The sequence below is a fragment of the Silurus aristotelis genome (genome assembly GCF_946808225.1).
Source record: "Silurus aristotelis genome assembly, chromosome: 17".
Classification (NCBI taxonomy): Eukaryota; Metazoa; Chordata; class Actinopteri; order Siluriformes; family Siluridae; genus Silurus; species Silurus aristotelis.
Genome location: NC_139590.1, coordinates 2,959,064 through 2,981,928, shown reverse-complemented (window position 1 = coordinate 2,981,928; position 22,865 = coordinate 2,959,064). Strand labels below are relative to the sequence as shown.

Genomic DNA, 22,865 nt, shown 5'->3' with positions numbered 1-22,865 from the left:
GAAAAAAGGGATAATCGTTTGTTTTGGGCGTCAGAGCAGAAGCCGGGGGGACATTTGGTGAAGTTTGGGTAAGTCGCGAGCGCTGGTTAGCATCAACGGCTAACAGAAAAAAATCAAATGAAATAAAATATACTTTAGACAATTAGATACAAATTTCATCAAAATCTGTGTAACATATACACATATGACGTCTTATTAAAGTCTTACTTAAAATAAAAAAAAAAAAACAAAATACCGTATTTTTGGCAGTTTGGAGACTTAAATCTGAATTTATTTAATTAATTTAAAGTTTTGACTTTAAAGTGAAAAAAAGATGTAACTAAATAAAATGGGTTGCCAGAGCTTTTAATTTGTGGCATGGCATTATTATTATTATTATTATTATTATTAATAATAATAATATTGTTTTTATTATTGTATATAACATGCCATTCCACAAATTAAAAGCTCTGGCAACATTATATATATATATATATAATTAGTGTAATACAGCATTATTGCCTTAATGACATTTTTATTTTATTTATATATATATATATATATATATACACAGTTTGTTTTAATAAAGTGCCATTGACGCTATGATACATTATAATATTAGATTAGATTAGATTCAACTTTGTCATTACACATGTACAAGTACAAGGCAACGAAATGCAATATATGTGTGTGTGTATGTATGTGTGTGTGTGTGTGTGTGTGGGTGTGGGTGTGTGTGTGTATATATATGTGTATATATGTATGTATGTGAGGCACAATCTCTTTAAACGGTTTTACTTAGTTTTATTATTTTTACCATTTACATTGTTCTTCCAACGTTATCTTTCTTTGCCGCATTTTCGACCATGAAGACCTTCAAACAGAAGTTACATGTCTGCAGCTGGAACTCTAGGGAGTATTTCTCTAAATCTGTGGTTTCTGATGCTGGTAATTCTAATGAAGTTATCCTCTGCAGCAGAGGTAGCTCTTGGTCTTCCTTTTTTTGGACAGTCCTCATGAGAGCCTGTTTCATCATAGCGTTTGATGGTTTTGGAGGCCGCACTTGGGGACATGTTTAAAGTTTTTGAGATTTTTCTGAAAATGACTGACAACTGATGGTTTAAGGCACATTCAGAAGACAGGAAATGTGTGTAATACTGTTCTAGTTGACTCTCTTGTGAATATGATTTAGAGAATGCAATGAGTTTGCCAAGCTAGCATCAAAGCTAAATGTAGCTACTTTGGACAATCTAAAATATAAACCATATTTTGGTTTGTTCAACATGTTTCTATTTACTACATAATTCCATATGTGTTCTTTCATAGTCTTGATGTCTTCAGTATTATAAAATAAAAAAATAAAATAAAAGTTTCCTCCTGTATTCGTTTAATGTTCATTTATTTAAACACACTATAAAAATAATTAAAATTAAGAGTAGCTTTTTTTTTTTTTGCATCAAATTTGTGTTGCCTTTTTATTTAAATTAATAAATAATTTTTTTTATTGTGTGAACTTTGATCAATCCTATCCAGGGAATTGTAGCGTGTGGTGGTCATGTGACCTCGTGATTTAGAATACACCAATAGAAATTGCGCGTGAGTGGCTCAGAGTGAGCAGTCTGGCAAGTCGTATCTCAAATGCTATTGGCTGATGCATCAATCAATAACATGCAGATGCGCTCGTGACGTCTGTGTCCAGCTGAAAATACGCCGGCGTATCGAAGTATATTTTTTGTTTATTTTGTTTGTATGAAGTTTTTTGTTATTTTTCTGTCTGTTTTAGAAGAACCGTCTGGACAGTGATGAGTGACTCCAAACCTCCGTCGTTTTCCTCCATCGGGGAAGAGCAGGATTACTGGAGGGAGCAAGCAGCTCAGCACCAGCAGAGGTGCTGCTTCCCATTCAGATCTATTGTTTATAGTTTGTTGAACGTTTTCTCTGTGATGCGTTTTGCTGTAACGTCAGAACGCTGTGTTTTTAATGCTACACGCAGTGTGTAGATTCGACACGCTCTTATCGACTGTGTTCTTCCAGAGCGGACGAGGCTCAAGACGAGCTGCAGGAGTTCCAGCAGATGAGTCGAGACTACGAAGCCGAACTCGAGACTGAACTGAAGCAGTGCGAATCGCGAAACCGCGAACTCCTGTCCACCAACAACAGGCTACGCGCCGAACTAGAAAGTTTCAAGGTACGGCTCGGACGATATATCAGTATATCGGCATTTATCGGTTTTTATAGAAATACAGCTGACTTGCAGATTTATAGTTTATCTTCGAAAATCACTTTTAAACTGGTTGCCATGGTGATACAGAAGAACATACCGGCCAGGCAAGAAATCCTGATAAATAAATGCCTCCTTGTTTCATATTGTGTGTGTGTGTGTGTGTGTGTGTGTGTGTGTGTGTGTGTGTGTGTGTGTGTGTGTGTGTGTGTGTGAATGAATAGTTGCTATAGAAACAAAGGCCGCGTTGTAGTTTGTTTTCTCTGTGTAACGCACAGTGATTTGGGGAGTTGTGTTTCCTGTTTGGTCCACGTGTTGGCCGTTGTGGTGTTTTTGTGTGGATGAAAGTGTTCTCGCAAAAAAAAGTCATTCCTTTATCCGCCGCTTCCTGTTCTTCCCTCAAGCATTGGATTTGGCATGTTTTTCGAAGCAGAACATCTGCAATTCAGTAACCAGTTCTTGTACACACTCAGACACACCTGTTTGTTCCTGTTGTTTAGATTCCGCTCTCAGTAAATAAATAAATAAAAATCCCCCTTCGATGTAATGCGTACCTGAGCGCCTAAAATAATTTACTTCTTAAAACATCTGGTAAGAGTTTTTGTCAGCAGGGCTTGTCTTGCTCAAAGTGTCATTTTCTTAATGTCCACACACACACACACACACACACACACACACACACACACACACACCCACACACACACACAGAAGATCTGTGCTGCACGGATGTATTTATAGCTGAAGCACAGGACAATCCTGTCTTGTGATTCTGATGGAAGTGGACTAGTGACAGTCTCTTAAATGTTTCTATCTGCCAACCTCTGTTTCTTTCTCTCTCTCTCCCTCTCTGCGATCCATTTGTGAGGACTTATTCTGTCTCTCTCTTACTATTGCTCCGTCTCTTTATACCACCATTTCTGTCTCTTGCCGCTGGTTCTCTCTTTCAGTTTCATGTTCTCTCTCTCTCTCTCTCTCTCTCTCTCTCTCTCTCTCTCTCTCTCTCTCTCTCTCTCTCTCTCTCTCTCTCTCTCTTTCTTTTCTTTTCATGTTTCTTCATCTGGAATCCCCCTTTCTTTCTCTCTCTCTCTTTTTTCAGATTTTTCATGTTTCTTTATCTGGAATCTCCCTTTTGTTTCTTTCTTTTTCTTTCTTCTTTTCATCTTTTTTTCATCTGCACCCCCCCCCCCCCTTAATTTTTCTCCATCTAAAATCACCCTCTCTTTTTCAAAATTCTGTTGCTTCACCATCCTGCAAAAATCACGAGAAGTATTAGAAATTGAGAAAGTGAGAGCAAAAGATAAGAGTGAACGAGACAGAAGAGAGAAAGACGGACTAAGAGAAAGAAAGATGGACAAAGATTAGACGGGGGGAGATTAGATGGGGAGAGAGAGAGATGGGAAGAAACCGAGAAAACTGAAGGAAAGAGAGAACGAGATAGCGTGAGACAGGAAAAAGAGGGAGAGATATAAAAGGACTAAGAGAAACACGAATAAGGGAGAAAGACAGGCAGAGAAGAGAAAACACCAGAGAAAGAGGAGAGACAAAGAAAAACAAAGAATCAAAGAAAAATAGACGCGTCTGAATCGTAAGAGTTTCAGCAGCTGGACTCGTACGATCAGGTTTTTTTTGTGAAATAAAAGTGTTTGAAGTGCAGCGAATACGGATTTGGATAAAAGGTGGACTATTGTTTAACGTTTGCTCTCCGAAGGTTTCTTCTTTCACACGTTTGAACGCATTCATAGTTTTTATTGCAGAATTACAGTCGTGTGTGTGTGTGTGTGTGTGTGTGTGGGCAGTTAGTGAGAGGAACACAATCGGTCTGAGAAAACAACAGGGCCGATTGAGAGCCTGAAAAGCAGCTGATGACTGCGTGTGTCTGGAAGGTTTTTCTCTTATTTTTATCTCCAGGAAAACACCAAAGATATTAAATGTAGATGTCACTAGATGTATTTCCAGGGGCTTTTTATGTTCCTCCAGTTTCCAAATTCTCAGTCGAGTATGATTACGGTCCAACAAGAAAGATATTCAGCATTTTTTAATGGAAGTTATCACTTGTAGGTTGCACTCCCTTGTTCTCAGAGATATCTGGACCAGTGTATTAGAGCTCAGAAGCACAAATCTGATTAAAGCACCTTGTTGAACGCCCGTTTTTTTTTTTTTTTTTTTAAGTTTATTTTAATCTGATTTATATGCATTAGCTGTATTTCTGATTGGATCTATTACTTCCTGGTCATACCGCAGCTTTTTTTTTTTCATCTAGGAGAAGTATGAGATCCAGCATTCTGAGATGTACAGACGGATTTCTGCCCTGGAGGGGGATTTAGCCGAGACGACCGCCATCAAGGACCAGTTACAGAAGTATATCCGTGAGCTAGAGCAGTCCAACGATGATCTGGAGAGAGCCAAAAGGTGCCCGAGAAACAGTATGGAAATAAATTTCAATTCAGGCTCTTTGTCGAACTGTGAATTTCTTATCTATCTTATCTCCCGTGTCTCTTAGGGCCACCATCATGTCTCTGGAGGACTTCGAGCAGAGGATGAACCACGTCATTGAGAGAAACGCTTTCTTGGAGAGCGAGCTAGACGAGAAGGAGAACCTGCTGGAGTCGGTGCAGAGGCTGAAGGACGAGGCGCGAGGTGAGCTTCCTAGCGCCGCTCTAACACACAAGTTCTCTGGAAAATTCAGATGTTTTTAGATGTGTTTCCATAATTTTTTTTATTTTTTTTTTCTTCTGTGTAGATCTAAAGCAGGAGCTGGCCGTGAAAAAGAAGCAGGACCGTAAACCGTCCCTCAGCCTTTCAGTGGACGGAGAGAAGGTGGAGTCGACGCCGTCACACGCTCCGTCCGCACATTCCTCGCTCCTCACTACACCTCCCCGAACCGCACCAGGCCTCGGGAGTGTGTTTCACACACCACCGTCCTCCTACAGCAGAAGTGAGACCTCACACACACACACACACACACACACACACTGTATCACAGTGTCATTGTGTTTAATGAGTACCGATTTGAAATAATCACGTTTAAACGCAAAAGTTCTGATGTTAAATTTATGTGAATCAGTCGAAGGTCTGACCGGGACCCCGTTGACGACGTCAGCACGGATTTCTGCTCTCAACATCGTAGGAGAGCTGCTGAGGAAAGTCGGGGTTAGTCAACCAGCTTCAGAATTCATTATGGTTATCTAATGACAGTTACTTCTGCCTATGTTTGTGTGGGGTTCCCCCCTCGTTTCTTCTCCTCTACATGCTTGTGTGTGTGTTTTTTAGAATTTGGAGTCAAAGTTGGCCTCATGCAGAGAGCTACAGGTCCAGGAGCGAACCCCAAACCGCTCAGCGATCGCTCAGGGTTCTCACAGCACGCCGAGGGAAGCGATTGAGAGCCAGTCTAACACCAACAGCCTGTTTGAGGGGTGAGTGAGAGACACGTGCTTTTATAAACGTAGATCCAAACTAAACAGAATCAAACATTTCTCTCGGATTTGCATCAGTCACGGAATACGCTCCTGTAGCTCTTGGGAACGTATGTAACTTTCTTTCTCTAAAGAGATGCAGATAAAACATTTATGGAATGAGTGTCCAGTGTCAGAGGTCAACCTGTAACTGTGCACCACACGAAGCTGATTCATATGTTCTTAGTTGGTACTTTGACTGTAATCTGTCTCTCTCTACCTCTTTTCTTTCCCTCTTTTTCTATCTCTGGTTTTCTTTATCTCGTGCTATCCATTTCTCTATCTCTCTCTTTGTCTTATCCGTTTTTCTATCTTTCTCTGTCCTTCTATCAGTCTTTATCTCTCCTTTTCTCTGTATATCTATCGATCTCCTCGTCTTTTTACTCTCATGTCTTTCGATTTCGTTCCCTCTCTTTCTATATCTTGTTCTATTACTGTTACTGTTGTTCTCTTACTTTCCCCCCATCTCTTCCTACCTCTTATTTCCTTTATCTGTTTTTCTCTCTTGCTCTCTTCTTTTCCTCTGTCTGTCTTTCTATCTGTGTCTGTCTATCTCTGCCTTTACTGTCTTTCTCCCCATGTTTGTCAGTCTCTTCCTATCTCTTTTTTTCCCCCCTCTTTGCTCTGCTCTTTGTCATGTTCTCTTTTTACTCTCTTTCTACTTCGTAGTTCTCTCTCTTTTTCTTCCTATTTGGCTTTCTCTTAGTACTTTTATATCTCTCTCTTTTGTTTTTTCTTTTGTCTTATCTATCCGTCTTTCTCTCTTCTGTCCTGCTCTCTCTGTCTTCTCTCGCGCTGAAACACTTATTTCCTAACACTTTTCTTCTTGTGATTTTTACAGGATGGTGAAACGGCTGGATTTTGGACCAAAAATGGTGGTGTGACTGTAACCGCATTACCCCCCCAACACCCCCTTTTTCTCTCCGCACACATCAGGTGTGTGTTTGTCCTGCATGCCTCCTGCTGAATGAGGGTTTAACACTCTTTCACTCCGAGTGTGTAAACTCGCCTTTGCTTTATTACTACTGCTAACGAAGATATTTCCCCTCACCCGCTTTTTTTTTACTGATATGTACATGTATATTTTTTCACTTTTTTTTTTTTTTTGTTGTTGTTGTTGCATTGAAAATGCGGTTATCATCACTGCACAGTTCGGCGGGTTTTCTGCCTTAATGCGCCTTTAAGTGGACGACGGTGGAAGTAAGAAACGAGACGATTGTATGAAATCTGAGACAGAAATTCCTCATTTGGTCTAAATTGGAGACGCGTCCAAAACATCCGTCTGTAGTTTCATTTATTTATTTATTTGTACGCTGCCTGGAGCTGCAGGGTGAATTTACCTAAGAAGGTTGGAGTCGTGTTGGAAAGATATTGCATCAGTAGTATCAGAGGAAGATTGTTTTGATGATCGTTGTTTTTTGTTTTTTTTTATTCCCCCAACGACATCACTTTTATAAAACCCAGACAACTAATGACCTCGCAGAAAGCTGTTAGCTCTCAGGTGAGCACAAACCATCATGCAAGTGAGTCGACGTGTGTGTGTGTTTGTGTGTGTGTGTGTGTGTGTGTGTGTGTGTGTGTGTGTGAACAGAAAAAACACTGAACTGTGCAGTGCAGCTCAAACTAAAGGACTGCACTATCGCCACATGGGCCTTCGTGTACAAGGTTGAGCTCTAACCGCTCCGGCAGGTTCGGAATAACGTTTCGGAATGAACTGAGACGCGCTTTTCGGTGCTCCCGTATCCCTCGTTACCGTACCTTAGAGTCAACATCAAGACTTTTTTTTTTTTTTTCCCTGTAACCAGCGGCAGATGGTCGTTATAAAAGCACTAGCGAGACTCAGGACGCGCTTAAAATATCGAGATTTATACCGTTGCACACGTCTGCCAAAGTGTCAGGTCCTCACTTTGCTCAACGAAGGTTCAGGGTTCCGCGCAGAACCGTTAATCCAGGCTGGATTTGACTTGCATTGTGTAGTTTTCACGTGACTGACGTAACACTAATTTTCTGTTTGGAAATGTGGACGGGAGAAACGCTGATGTTTGCGGGGTTTGTTTTTTTTGCATTTTCACGAACCTGTGCCTTAGGGGAAAATCAGGATCATGTATTTTTCTGTGTAAGGAATAAAACACTGGTGTTGTACCTTTTTTCATTTCTGTTCAAGCCAAAAAAAAAAAACCCGCCCAGAAACCGCAAAAAAAAAACCCACACTTCTGTCCTGTGTAACGGCTTCACCTCTGTCTCGTCTTCAAAGCGCTGACACCGGAGACTCCTTCCACAAACGTTTTTACGGATTTAAAGATTCCCCGACAGACCCTTCCCTGCCACAGCGTATTACAAAGAGGTGTTCCGACCAATCGAGGACACGGAGGGCGTTTCCCAGCTTTAAAGCCGCTGAGACGTTTCTCTATTAAAATGGCCGACATCCAAGAAAATGTTTATTACATTTTGTTTTTTTTTAAAAAGCAATCCTTTACGTGGAATCTCTGTAGTGTAGTTGGAACGATATAAAGTTAAATACTTCAGTGAAGGCTATACAAGTGTTTTATGTTAAAATTAGAAATGTATAGAGGAGCTCGTACGCGCTGTTTTCTCTACTAATATAGGATTTATGGCTGACAGACGGACGGATAGATTTATATTCACCATTAATCACTAAAGACTCGTTACAGGTCTGTCTGATCAGGCGTTTAAGCAGGTTCTCACGTTCACGCAAAACAAACGTTCCATCAGCAGAATTAAACGTCTTACTAAACCATAACGACTCAAGTCTCTTTTTTTGAACACCAACACACACGCCAGACTTTTCCACCCCCTTTTTTGTTTTTGTTTTTACCACAAAATTGATAATTGCATGAAATTTGTTTGAACTAGGAGAACCAAACCCACTCCAGCATGACAATACCCCTGTGCACAATGCCAGCTCCGTGAAGGTCTGCTTTACATGTGTTGGAAGATATGGTAGATCTACTGCTATACAACTCCAACCCTATTGGGATGAATTTAAAGCCTGACTGCAGTTCAGGCCTCCTCACCTCACCTACATCAGCACCTGATTTTAACAAATCCCCAATCTCCACAAGCACATTTAAATCTAGAGCAAGTGGAACATCATCTTCCCAGAAGAGTGGAGCTTATAACAGCAAATGTGCTTAAATAATTTTGAGTGGGTCGTAATGTTTCCGATGTTCACTCAACGCTGCCTATAATGCTCAATCAATTGCTCATACGGCACTTCTGATTTTTTTTGTTTGTTTGTTTTCGTGGTGTTGTAGTTCTTTCGCTATTTCAAATATAATTAGCTGTTTAGACCAACATGCAACAGCCAATCAGCTTTCTACTTAACTATTTTCTATTAATGACCGATTAATGCAGCGTGCATTTCTGTTTGACTATTTTGGTTAAAAAATATTAATTACATATATAAAAAAGGCAAAATTAAAACCTTCAGTACACCACGTTTATTTATGACAACCCTCTGGGGGTCGACAAACGCGCTGATGCGTTTTGTCGTATTTTTCCCTTAAACGAATTTAAAAAACTGTCTTTTTTTTTTTTATCAAACAGATCAAAGCAATATGTCATTTTGTGAAATGTCTCCTTTTATTTGTATTTATGCATGATAACAAAACGCTGTGCTTTTGTAAAATAAAGAAAACAGACAACAGGCACTGTGCCATCAGTCACCTCTCTTTACAGACAAATTAAACAACATGAATCTCAGTGAATATTTACCTCACAGAAATAATTATATATATATATATATATATATATATATATATACAGTACAGACCAAAAGTTTGGACACCTTCTCATTCAAAGAGTTTTCTTTATTTTCATGACTATGAAAATTGTAGATTCACACTGAAGGCATCAAAACTATGAATGAACACATGTGGAATTATATATGGAATTATATACATAACAAAAAAGTGTGAAACAACTGAAAAATGTCATATTGTAGGTTCTTCAAAGTAGCCACCTTTTGCTTTGATTACTGCTTTGCACACTCTTGGCATTCTCTTGATGAGCTTCAAGAGGTAGTCACCTGAAATGGTCTTCCAACAGTCTTGAAGGAGTTCCCCGAGAGATGCTTGGCACTTGTTGGCCCTTTTGCCTTCACTCTGCGGTCCAGCTCACCCCTAAACCATCTCGATTGGGTTCAGGTCCGGTGACTGTGGAGGCCAGGTCATCTGGCGCAGCACCCCATCACTCTCCTTCTTGGTCAAATAGCCCTTGATGCCTTCAGTGTGACTCTACAATTTTCATAGTCATGAAAATAAAGAAAACTCTTTGAATGAGAAGGTGTGTCCAAACTTTTGGTCTGTACTGTATATAAATCTCGAAATGTCCAAACCACTTTGAAAACAATTATTCTCTAATATTATTTTTTTTTTATCTGTATGGTAGTTACAGTTTCTCTGGTATCACCTCATTAACCGTCCGTGTGGAAACATAGCGAAGGTTCCATTTGGTGTCCTGATGAATACTTTAAATCAGAATCGATTACTTCAAAACATTGACATGGATATTTTGTATTTATGCTCTATGATGATTTTTCAAATAAATAAACATACATTTGTATAAAGCATCCATATTTGTAGATAAAAATGCGTGTAAGTTAATCACAGATAAATGTGAATTTTACTTAGTCAGTACTTCAACTTTTACCAGAGTTTAATAAAACATGAGTATCTGTACTTCTACTTAAGTGAAGGATGTGTGTACTTTTGCCAATCCAAAAAAAAACCTGGATGGTCACCACCTGGATTTAACTAAGCAAAAAGGTAAGAGGCTCCCATTGGAGAAATGTTTTAGAAGGTCAAATTATTGGCATGCATCAAGCAAAAAAAAAAAAAAAAAACATCGAAGGAGATGGCTGAAACTAGTAAAATTGGGTTAAGAACTGTCCAACGCATTATTAAAAACTAGAAGGACAGTAAGGAACCATCATCTTCATCTGTCATCATCAAATGGTGATAGAAAAAAACTTGAATGATCGTGATCAGCGATCACTTTAACGTTATCAAATCGTTTGATGAGTCCAGATTTACCCTGTTGGGAGTGATGGGTGCATCAGATTAAGAAGAGAGGTGGATGAACTGATACACCAATCATGCTTTGTGCCTACCGTACAAGCCTGTGGGGGTAGTGCGATGATCTGGGGATGCTGCAGCTGGTCAGGTTAAGCTTCAGCAACGTTATGTGTCCTGAGAATGAACCACCTGCTTATACTAAATGACCAGATTATTCCATCAATGGATTCTTTCTTCCTTGAAGGCACGGGTATATTCCAAGATGACACTGATTGGCCACCACAGAGTCCAGACCCCATTGAGAATCTTTGGGATGTGCCGGAGAAGACTTTACGCAGTGGTCCGACTCTCCCATCGTCGATACAAGATCTTGGTGAAAAGACCAGTCGGCAACAACATGTGTGTGTTTGATGTCATGCTGTAGGTTATTTCACATTTCACATCTAATGGTCTTAAAAAGGTCTTAAATTGGTGATCGACTTGGTGAAACCTGTAGAAACCCTGGAGACTCAGTGTGGAATGGGACGTTTAAAAGGAAGGATGTACTAATCTCATGAATGAAAGAAAGAAAGAAAGAAAGAAAGAAAGAAAGAAAGAAAGAAAGAAAGAAAGAAAGAAAGAAAGAAAGAAAGAAAGAAAGAAAGAAAGAAAGAAAGAAAGAAAGAAAGAAAGAAAGAAAGAAAGAAAGAAAGAAAGAAAGAAAGAAAGAAAGAAAAAGAAAGAAAGAAAGAAAGAAAGAAAGAAAGAAAGAAGAGGGGTGGTAATAGGTTCCAATCCTAGTACCACAAAACTGCCACTCGGGGCCCTTAAGCAAGGCCCTAAAATCCCATTTGTTGGACAGTTCATTTCTGGATATCACTTCTCATTACTAGTTTGAGGATTTGATTCTACTGGAAGATTATTTTGTATAATAAATGCTTAAAATGAAAACACAAACACACACACACACACACACACACATGCTGAGGTGTCCACAAAGTTTTGGTTGGATTTTTTCATTTAGGTTTAGGACAAATTATCATTCATGGCACTTATCGTCTTTCTCCCATCGTGTTTATTTTTTACGCGTCCTGCAGCAATAATTCGCGGAAAAATGTTTTGCAAAGAAAATGAGTTAAACCTGCTGAAGTGGAAGCACGTGACCACGAGGTGGCGGTGTTTACTAATCATCAGAGTTTTTGCCTTTGCACACACACACACACACACACACACACACACACGCACTGATTTCACCTTCAGTATGCAAATCTAGTTAATGCAAATGATCATTTCCCTATTTGACACTGATTCTCAGCATGTAGTAAAGTGCAGTGGGCTCAGGTTTTAAAATCGGAAAGGGGTTTTAATGGCAAATTTGCTCCCACATGGAATTTGTCTCGGTGATGGAAGCAAAATATACTATAACTCATAGACACTTATACATGTGTAGGTGGGATTTAGTGCAGTGATGTAAGTTGTAGCTCAATTGTTGAAGCTCTGGGCTATTGATTGTAAGGTTGAATGTTTGAGCTCCAGCACCACCATGTGGCCACTGTTAAGGGCCTTGCTGAAGGGCCCAACACCAGTAGCTTGTTGTGTTGAGACTCAAACCGCCCATGACCCTATCGCCGGTTTACCACTGTTCCTTCCATGGATCACTTTTGATAGACACTGACCACTGCAGATCAGGAACATCCCACAAGAGCTGCTGTTTTGGAGACACTCTGACCCAGCCGTCTAGACGTCCCAATTTGTCAAACTCTCAAATCCTTACACTTGCCCATTTTTTTCTGCTTCTAACACGTCAACTTTAAGAACAAAATGATCTTACTTACTGCCTAATAAATAAATCCACACGCTAACAGGTGCCATGATGAAGAGATCATCAGAGTAATGCACTTCACTGCTCATAATGTTTTAATGTCATAATGTTGTACCTGATCAGTGTAAATAAATTAATAAAAATAAAAATAATAAAATAAAAAGGTGCAAAATACATCAATAATACAGTAGTACATACATGTAAAAAGTTTAATAAAGCGATAATCATAAAGAACTAATACATCATTCATTATTTATTTATAAATACATGGTTAGTGATTCAACTTTATTGCAATAGAGATTATTATTTAGATGATTTTATGAGATTTATATGAGATCATTTATAATTATATTTCATAAGATGAAAATCTCCTTTTTGATCATGTGATCATTTATTTTTTATAATCATGGTGTGTTTGTTTATTGATTTGAACTCCGACTCCTGCACGCGCGCGCCGGGCTGTTTGTTATTGTAACACTTCCCAAAAAAAGGAAAAAAAAAAAAAAACAACTTTCCCCTGCGAGTAGACGCTGACCAATCACAGCGCACTAGGAGGCGCTGACCAATCAGAACGTGGATGACACGGAAAACGGGGCGTGGCTTTAAACCCGTAAAACGGTTAGGGTAAGAAAAGATGTACGCTTTGCACCCGTTTCTGGTCCTGAGCTCCTTGTATAAGAAGCTCGCGGCGTCGCGGCGACAGTAGCAGCAGCAGCGCTTGAAGGTCCACCGCTCGTTCCCGGTCATGGACCACTTCTGCAGCGCGGAGCTCGGACACTCCCCCCCGGACCCTGTCTGGGTGAGAGCCGCGCTCTCGTTGGAGCTTTTATTTGTATATTTATATTAATATTAATATTTAATACTGACCCCCTGGAATACCGGCTTACATTATGCTAATGCTAACAAACGGACACACTCGTATATACTGTACATGTAACACCCGGTAACATGGCGGCGCGCGCTCACAAGTCACGTGACCGTCATCAATCTCGACCTGTTTGTTTGTTTGTTTGTTTTTGTTTGTGCACCCAAACAAAGCTAGAGAGGCTTCTCCTAACCTATTAACTCCTATAATTAATTAGATAATTACATGTGATATTTACTTTTAGTTAATTAGTTAGTTGACTAGTTAATTAGTTGGTTAATAAGTTAATAGCTGACCGATTTGTTAGTTATCTAGTTAATTATTTAACCAAGTATAAAGTCAGACTGAGACTGTACTCATCCTATACACACTGTTACTTTCTTATAGTTAGTTAATCCGTCATTAGTCCTAACCAGAGTTACCTGGTTAGGACTAGTTATAGTACATTTACCAGTTAGTACATTAGTTATATAGTTAGTCAGCTAGTTGAGAAGTCAGACTGAGATTGTACTAATACAATTATTATTATTATTATTATTATTATTATTATTATTACATTTGTTGTTTATAAACAATGTCATGTGGTATAACCTGTTTGATTGTAATCTTTGCTGTGGTCAAATTATTTCCTGTTTCTTAAATGTATTTAAAATATCTGAAATGGTTCCAGGTTGATGAATATGTTTTTAAAACTGCTTGTTAATATTAAATAAGATTTGATATTCCATCCTCAGGGGTGTGTGTGTGTGTGTGTGTGTGTGTGTGTGTGTGTGTGTGTGTGTTGATGGTTAATAGCGGTGCTGTTGACACGCCTGAGCAGTTTGTGTAATTCCTCTCAGCTCTGTCGTTAATAATCCCTTTCAGATCGGCTCTGTGATTATTAAAACCCCACTGTTGTGTTTCCCTCTGCTTACTGTGTCTCGTTTCACTTTCTCACAACGGTACAGAGATTTCTGAAACCCACGGCTCAAACCGTCTGGACAGGGGTAGGGTAGGAAGACTAATAAAGACAGGGGTAGGGTGGGAAGATGAAGAGGGACAGCACAGGGGTAGGAAGACTAATAAAGACAGGGGTAGGAAGATGAAGAAGGACAGGGCAGGGGTAGGAAGATGAAGAGGCACAGGACAGGGGTAGGAAGATGAAGAAGGACAAGGGCATAAAGTCACAGAAGGACACAGGAAAAGGGGGATTCCGAAAGATAGGCAGGACAGGGGTAGACATGCGAAAGGACAAACCAGTTTGGAGACATTTGTCCCGTCTCCTGCTTGACCGGCGTGTGTTGTGTGATTCGTATATACAAAGCCTTTCTGTGAAACTCAGTTCGAAACGTTTTGTGTGTTTTCAGGACTGGAACCGCACATGGCGATCAGAAAACCCGGACGTGACGCGGTGTTTTCAAAACACCGTCCTCGTCTGGGTTCCGTGTTTCTACCTCTGGCTGGTGGCACCATTTTACTTCCTGTACCTCAAAACTCACAGTCGTGGCTACATCTGTATGAGCCACCTGAATAAAGCTAAAACTGTGAGTATGGAACCTGCATGTTACACGCTATCCAGAAAAAAAGATGTTTTTAGAAGTGATTATTACCCACAATGCACTGCCTATGAGCCTATAGACCTGAGCAGTGTGTGTGTGTGTGTGTGTGTGTGTAAGTGTGAGTGAAAATTAAATCACGTTATGCAAAAGTTGCATTTTCCCCTGAATCTTTTTCCCCCCACATCAGACACTATTCGAACCAGATATATGAATTTTAATAAAATTTAAATACGCCAACATTTGCATACCGCATCCCAACACCTTATTTTTCCCCCTCCGTTATGCGTTAGAATGCTGTTAAAAAAAGCTGTCAAGTGCGATGGGGCATGTTTTATTTCAGCAAACTTGATTTGCCGAAATTTGAAGTCCCCGTTAATTAACACTTCTTTCAAAATAATGATAATAATTATAATAATTAAATTTACGAAATTTTTATACGTTTCTTTTTGTAGAGTGTAATGCGTTACCACGGATACACAATAATCAGCATTGTTTTTTTTTTTTATATTTATGGCATTTTAAAGAATTATCATGTATTACCAAGTAAGTGGTTAAGGGCCTTGCTCAGGGGCCCGACAGCGGCAACTTGGTGGTTTTTGAACTCCTGACCTTTCGATGAAAAAATCTTAGGCTACGTGTTCACTAATATGAATACCGTGTCCAAAAAATGTCACAGTTGTGTTTGAGGATAATCACATACGGCTGGTGAAAAGACAAAAAAAAAAAAAAAAAGGCGGGTGTCCCGATACTTTTGCAAGCCATGTAAACTATTTCTTCATGGAGCTGCCATCCAAAGACATTCTAAACAATTGTTTTGGGGTGAAAGCACATACGGCTGAAAAACCCGGGTGTCCAAATACTTTTGGCCTTTTCCTATTCAATTCAATGAAATTATTACCTTTATTAATGGTTATCAATGATTAACACATCATCTTCACTATATGGTGCCAGAATACACTGTGTGTGTGTGTGTGTGTTCAGTGACCCGTGTGTGTGTGTGTGTGTGTGTGTGTGTGTGTGTGTGTGTGTGTTTGTATAACAGGACTTACTCCTGTGTTCTCCTCTGAGTGTTTGTTTAAGGCTTTCCTTATCGCAGTGTTTTTCTCCTTCTTCTTTCCCTCGCTCTTCTTTAAGGTCACTGGGTTGCTGCTGTGGATTATCTGCTGGTCAGATGTTTTCTACTCTTTCTGGGAAAGAGGCCACGGGGTCGCGCTCGCACCTGTTTACCTAGTCAGTCCCACGCTGCTTGGCATCACCATGGTGAGATCTCGAATATTTCTCTCTCTCTCTCTCTCTCTCTCTCTCTCGCGCATACATACACACACACACACACACACACACACACACACACACACACACACACACATCGGATCACTCACGGCATGGCACAGAATCCTCGATTCTGATTGACCAGAATTGTGTAGATCCGTTTTCTAATTGCAGGTGTATGTTAACGAGCTCGTTTTAATCAAATCAAACGCAATTAGGGATAATTGAATATTCATGGACATAAATATATTAAAACACAAGTTTAATTTAGATTTTAAAATCTTTTGTGTTTTTTTGTGTTCAACAGTTGCTAGCGGCGTTTTTCGTCCAGTACGAGCGGATGAAGGGCATCCAGTCCTCCGGCGTGATGCTGAACTTCTGGCTCATCGCTTTACTTTGCGCAACAGTCACATTTCGCTCCAAAATACTGCAGGCTCTAAACGAGGTGAGGAATCTGGAAACCGGATAGGCCACGCCCACTTTATATGACATTTTTTGTTTCTTCACCTGTATTGTCAATAAAACGGGGTACACTTCATTTTGTCTTTGGAAGTTCATGAAGATTGTTTGAGAAACTTGTGCTGACACTGGAGACTCCTTCCCTGGATATCATCTCCCAATCATGTCAAGTGGTTGCTAAGTTAATATATATATATATTGGGATACTCCATGTGGTTGCTAGGGTGTTGCTATAGAGATGTGAATGTCTTTGATCCCAGGGTACTCCTGTGTGCTTGGTATGGTGGTTTTCCAGGTGACTGCTAATGGGCTGCTACTTGGTTGCTTTGGTATTCAGGAGTTTGTGTGTCAGTGTTTTTAGTCTGTAGGTACCTCTGGTGGTTTCTAGGTGTTTGATATGGTATTTAAGTTTGCTTGGTGATTCTACATGGTTCCTGTGTGTGGTGATGGGTTTTTCTGGTGGTTGCAAGAGTGTTGCTATCAGGTTGTTTGGATGTTGCTTGCTGTGGTTGGTTTCAGATGGATGCTAGCGCATTTATGGTAGTTCAGATGACTACATGTTGGTTTGGTGGCTATGGTGGCTGCTAGGGTGTTGCCTGGTTGTTTATTGGTGCTTGTGTGATTCTACATGGTTTTTGTGTGGTGGTAGGTTTTTCAGGTGGTTGTTATGGTATTTTTGGTTTCGAGTGTGGGTTCTGAGGTGTTCCAGGTGGTTGCTAGTGTTTTGGTAGATGGTTGAGATGGTAGTTCAGTTGACTGGTGCCTTTGAGGCTAGGGTGGTTGCTAGGGTTTTGCCTGGTTGTTTGTTAGGGTATTTAAGGGTGCTTGATTCTGCATGGTAGATGGTTGATATAGTGGTGACTCAGATGACTGTTTGGGTGTTTCAGGTGGTTGCTGGACTGTTGCTATGGAGTTGTTAGGGTGTTAGTGGTTTGTTGCTGTGGTATTTCATTTGGTTGCGCCGAGGCTACTATGGTTCTTTTATTTATTTATTTATTTATTTATTTATTTATTGTGCCTGTAGATTGTAACTGAATTAAGACCTTCTGACCAATCAGATTTCAGGATTCTACAGTGTGAGGTATAGAGGATTATAAATATTTAGACATGAAGTTACAGTGTCAATATGTCGTACAATAAAATCTACGGGGCACACACACACACACACACACACACACACACACACACACACACACACACACACACACACACCATGACTGTGTTTAATATGTGTAATAATTAGAATGTGGTGTTTTTTTAATTTTTTTATTTATTTATTTAAATGGTTTGTGAATTTGATTCTTTTTTTTCTTCAGCCTGACTCTGTGAACATCTTCAGATACACCACGTTCTACATTTACTATGCCCTGCTGTTAATCTCCCTCATCCTGTCCTGCATATCTGACCGGCTGCCGCTCTTCTCCCCGACCGTCAAAGACTCTGTGAGTGGAATAAGAACAGAAAACAATAACAACACTGATAAAAGCGTCAATAATATTGGAAGTTTCTAGGAGATTCAAGTTCTAGGAGAACTCACAAATCAATCCTGACTGATAAGTCTTGGATCAGGGCGAGGGGGAGGATCAGGGGATGCACAGTTCACAGTGATTGCAACAAGATGTTGGACTTCTGATCAGAAGGTCGTGAGTTCGGACACAAGGGTGTTGTAGTCAGGTACGGATGTAAGTGTGGTGAGGAGGTTCTTGGGGTGCAGTCAGTGTTCACATTCATTCCAAAGGTGTTGGATAGGGTTGGAGCTCTATAGCAGGAGATCTACTTATTACTAGATCTATTTATTTACTTATTTATTCTTTTATTTAAAAAAAACAAAAAAACAAAACAAGGAATGATCCCAAACTTTGGAAACTTTGTGGTTTTCTTCTTCTCATCTTCTTCTCACCTCTCGCTGTTTTCTCGTTCATCCATTTTTTTTTTTCTCTCCATTCTGCAGTTCTTCAGTGTTTACCTGTCCCGCGTGCTCCAGTTTAGCAGGTGGTGCGTCAGTGATAATGGTCCATGAGGAAACATGATGCGCCCTGTGTAGTTAAAATGGATTATTTATTATTTTTTTTGTATTTGAATTACATAGAGCCCTAAATATAACTTTACTCAAAAAAAGCGTACGCCGGCGTTGGAGCAACTCTGAGCCGAACGCCACCTGTTTTACCTGCTCTGTGGGTGTGTCTTAATAATTTTTTTCTGCCCTTTTAAATCTTCTCAACGAGCTTTACATTCCAACAGATGGGGAATTCTAATCAAGCTAAGCTCTACCAGACCCTGGAATACCTCAACAACTTTGTCACCACCGACCGATAGGAATGAGGGACTAGAATGTTCTAGGAACGGTTTTACGTTTACGCCGTTTGGCAGACCTTCTTTTCCAGAGTGACTTACAACTGAGCAGTTAAGGACCTTGTTCAGGGGCTCAGGAATGGCAGATTGGATCTGAAGGTTGTGAGTTCAAAATCCCAGCCACACCAAAACCCAATGGTGTAACCACTGATAAACCACTGGAATTCACTTCCTTTGATTAGAATGGATAGAACGAGTCTGCTGCATTCTTTCTATCGTTCCCGAACCAAGAAATTACCTGCTACTCGACTCGACTGAATGTTACCATGATTGCACTGTTCTCTGCTCTGATCAAGTGCCTGGGAACCTGTTATGTCCTTTATAGAATTTCTCTTCCACCATAGAAGTTTCAATAGTAGCAGATTTTCTGTTTAGACAAAAGTTTGTGGACATACGAGGTGGTATCAAAAGGTTCTTGATTCGAGCCCTAACCGCCACCGAACCCAAGGTCCAATCACGGCCTGGTTAACAATTTGGAATGAAACTCTCTAACACTGTTGCTTGGCAACCAGGAAACCCAGACACTGAAACCAGAGCTTGTCAGAGGCTGTTTTGATGTTTTTCAAAGAATAGATTGAGCAAAAAAAAACCCCTAATGTCCCGTTAGACGATGTTTAAACTCAATCAGAAACGCAGATCCGGGATGGATAGTGCTGTTAGTCGTTGGACGCTTTAAAACTGGTTGCCATTACAAGAGCAATCTTTATTTTTTTGTGTTTCTGTTTTTTTGTTCGCTGTGTTTTAGAATCCATGTCCAGAAGCAGGAGCCAGCTTTCTGTCCAGAATCACCTTCTGGTGGATCACAGGGTGAGATATTTATTTATTTATTTATTTATTTAAAGCATTCCTTGGAGTTTTAGAATTGCAGAAAAGGTGTGATTGGAGTGGGTGTGGTTTTGTGTTGGAGTGGGTGTGGTTTGTGTTGGAGTGGGTTTTTGTTGGGTGGTGGTGTGTTTGGTTGTGTTGGGTTTAGAGCTGAAATGAGTTCTTGAGTAATTCGAATACAAAAAGATTAGTCCATTTAACTACACCACACGGAACACCGTGTTTCCCCACAGACCGTATTACTGACGCACCACCCGCTAAACTCTGGAGCGCTCTGGCTTCTAAAGGACTCAGGGTTTACTTACAGGTGCACACTTTCTCCCGTCAGGTTTAATTGTTTTATCACAACCCGTGCGTGGAAAGTGGCGTACGAAATGTTTTCAGTCTCTCTACCGGTTTGTCTCAGTTCATGTAATCCGTCATCACACCCCTTGATCTATCGCTCTATCTCTCTATCTATCTACAGGTTGATAGTATGCGGTTATAAGAAGCCGCTGGAAGAGAAAGATTTATGGTCTCTAAATGCAGAGGACGAGTCTCAGGTTGTCGTCCCGCAGCTGGTTTGCCGCTGGAACCACGAATGCAGCAAAGTCAAAAGGTCAGAGTTCAAACAAATCTTTTGGTCTCTCTGATGAAGATCTCTCACTATTTCTCTCTTTCTGTCTTTCCTTCTCAAACCCCCCCTCTTTCTTTCTTTCTCTTAATCTTTCACTTTTTTCTATCTTGTTCTCCTTCTGTCTTTTTCTTTTCTCTTTTCTTTCCCTCACTTTTAAAAAATTATAATTTTTTTTCTCTCCCTTACACACACACACACACACACACACACATTCTCTCTCTTTCTTCTTCTTCTTCTTCTTCTTTTGGCTTCTCCCATTAGGGGGCACCACAGCAACTACCTGCATGTCTTCCTTCACCACATCCATAAACCTCCTCCTTGGTCTTCCTCTTTTCCTCGTTCCTGGCAGCTCCATCCTCAGCATTCTCCTACTGATATACCCCATGTCCCTCCTCTGCACATGTCCAAACTATCTCAATCTCACCTCCCCCACCTTGTCTCCAAAACGTCCTACATGCACTGTCCCTCTAATAAACTCATTTCCAATCCTGTCCATCCTCGTCACTCCCAAAATCTCATTCTCTCTCCCTCTTATTTTCCTTTCGGTCTTTTTCTTTCTTCTTTTGATCTCCTTTTCTCTCTCTCTCTTGTGTCCGAGTGCTGTAAGGTTCAGAAAGAAGGGGGGGGGGGGGGGGTTTAATGAGGGAGTGATGTAATGGAGTGCAGTCGCATTTACTTTTATGGCATCTGGCAGACACACCTATTCAGAGTGACTTACAACTTAGCAGGGGAGGGTTAAGGGCCATGCTCAAGGGGGGGGATCTAATGCCTTAACCACTGAGCTATGGTAGCATTTGAAACACAACCAGGTGCTCCAGGTGTGTAGGAATGAAACAGCAGTCAGTGAGTAGTGTATTTTAGCTTCATCATAGTGACTCAGCATTCAGTGATGATGACTCAGCAGTGTCGTGGAGAGACGTGTTCTGTTTTTTATCTCGTGCAGAAGCAGTCAGTGGAATGACTCACTGCTATCTGACCTGCTTTTGTTTTTTTCTGTGGTCTGACACACGGGGAATGCACTCCACACTAATGACCTGCTGCTGCAGCACTTCTAGATCTCACTTCTGTTTTCTGTAACGGAAAAACGTTGAGAGAAACTTCTTCATTTTCATGCTGGAGGAAAAAGATTTATAACAATCTTAAAAAAAATATTTAATAAATAAAATAAAATCCAAAGTGTGGAAATACCTGGTTTATAGTTTCATGGTTTTTAGGAGAAAAACCTCCAACTAGTGAAGAACATCTCCAGTGAGTTTTACAAGAGGCACAGCAAAGTGTTTCATCCGAATGTTTGGAGAACATTTAGATGCTGAGAGCGTGTGAAGCTGTTCTTCATGACAAGGGAGGATTTTTCACTGAGAATAAAGTGGAACATCTGGACAGTTCTAGATTTGTTTGTGAAATGTCATTATATGACCAAGTCTTTTGCATAGAAACAAAAGGTTTATTTTTATTTATTTATTTATTTATTTATTTATTTATTTATTTATTTATTTATTTAAGAAAATCAGCTGCCTTCGGTCTGCATTTTGCATCTGGCTCATTGTAAGCGTTTATTTCTAGAAATATCCAAAATAATCCCCCAGTAGATTCAAATCTTCAATCTAGTAATGAGATGATGTCCAGAAATGAACCATCCCATGACGGCAAATTTGGCTCTTAAAAAATAGATTGGATTAGAAGTTAGATTTTTACAATTTATGGTTCCCCCCAAGTGGCAGCTTTGTGGTGCTGGGATTTGAACTCATGAACACCCCTCCCCCAGTAGACCAATATCATATCTCCTGAGCTACTGCTTCCCCAGTTGGTATAAAACTAACAAAAAGACTCTGGTTTAACGATCAGAAGGTTGCTGGTTCAAGCTTTAGTGTTGCCAAGTTGCCACTGTTGGGCCCTTGGGAAAGGCCCCAATCCTTAATGCTGGACCCCAGCCTCCTACCAATTTGGAATATGATAAAAGAGAATTATACTGTGCTGTAATGTATGTGACCATCCATCCATCCATCCATCCAACCATCGAATGCAACCTAAAACCGATGAAAGTGTCAAGGCACGTTTGAGGAAAACTTTGGTTTCAAAATAGGAAAAAAGAAATTGCAGCACAATCCCCAAACCAGACTTTAAATCGTTTCTAGATTGTTTAGTAGAAATCCGCAGGGATCCTGTTAACCAGCACGACATTCTCATTTCAACATCCTACTTGGCACTCAGCCAGACAGACATCCTTCTGACGTTCTTCATTGGCGGTGCAGCAGCAGCAGTGTGTACGGGGCGTGTGAAGTGTACTGTGAGCAAACCCTCATCACGGCATTGCACATCTGCTTCCCAGCAACCGTAACCACCGGCTTGACCCCGAGCGCTGCAGTAAAAGTCACCGCATGCCACGTATTCGTGTATGCAGGGAAACAAACGCTCAATACGTTCTCTTTCAGGCTGTCTCTGCTACGTCTGG

The 22,865-nt window shown here is 40.3% G+C and overlaps 2 protein-coding genes across 7 annotated transcripts in view; both read left to right on the top strand.

The window, feature by feature from the left end:
* The first annotated feature begins 1,777 nt into the window (after positions 1–1,777).
* nde1 (nudE neurodevelopment protein 1) lies at positions 1,778–8,413 on the top strand. Of its 2 annotated transcripts, XR_014537620.1 has the most exons (9): positions 1,778–1,867; positions 2,014–2,167; positions 4,461–4,609; positions 4,701–4,837; positions 4,941–5,135; positions 5,265–5,350; positions 5,471–5,613; positions 6,494–7,211; positions 7,244–8,413. XR_014537620.1 is itself a non-coding variant. In XM_083567057.1 (8 exons), exons 1-8 carry the CDS (start codon positions 1,782–1,784, stop codon positions 6,534–6,536), a joined length of 993 nt encoding a protein of 330 aa, XP_083423183.1. In that variant the 5' UTR covers positions 1,778–1,781; the 3' UTR covers positions 6,537–8,413. The 2 variants fall into 2 exon arrangements, 1 of the variants encoding a protein (XP_083423183.1); XM_083567057.1 differs by having other exon boundaries at positions 6,494–8,413.
* A 4,717-nt stretch (positions 8,414–13,130) lies between these two features.
* The window catches only part of abcc1 (ATP binding cassette subfamily C member 1 (ABCC1 blood group)), a 31,414-nt gene continuing 21,679 nt past the window's right edge, over positions 13,131–22,865 (top strand). For all 5 annotated transcript variants that reach the window (XM_083566824.1, XM_083566822.1, XM_083566821.1 and 2 more), the window contains exons 1-7: positions 13,131–13,288; positions 14,701–14,877; positions 16,027–16,152; positions 16,469–16,606; positions 17,937–18,062; positions 19,718–19,779; positions 20,264–20,395. In XM_083566824.1, coding sequence (XP_083422950.1) covers positions 13,235–13,288; positions 14,701–14,877; positions 16,027–16,152; positions 16,469–16,606; positions 17,937–18,062; positions 19,718–19,779; positions 20,264–20,395 — 815 coding nt within the window. In that variant the 5' untranslated portion in view covers positions 13,131–13,234. The remainder of the gene's footprint in view (positions 13,289–14,700; positions 14,878–16,026; positions 16,153–16,468; positions 16,607–17,936; positions 18,063–19,717; positions 19,780–20,263; positions 20,396–22,865) is intronic.

Bases quoted from the DNA above. Each gene is read 5' to 3' on its own strand.
- nde1 (XM_083567057.1), top strand. From the start codon at position 1,782: ATGAGTGACTCCAAACCTCCGTCGTTTTCCTCCATCGGGGAAGAGCAG. The intron at 2,168-4,460 runs GTACGGCTCGGA...TTTTTCATCTAG, and splicing joins CCGAACTAGAAAGTTTCAAG to GAGAAGTATGAGATCCAGCA. The intron at 5,136-5,264 runs GTGAGACCTCAC...TATGTGAATCAG, and splicing joins ACCGTCCTCCTACAGCAGAA to TCGAAGGTCTGACCGGGACC.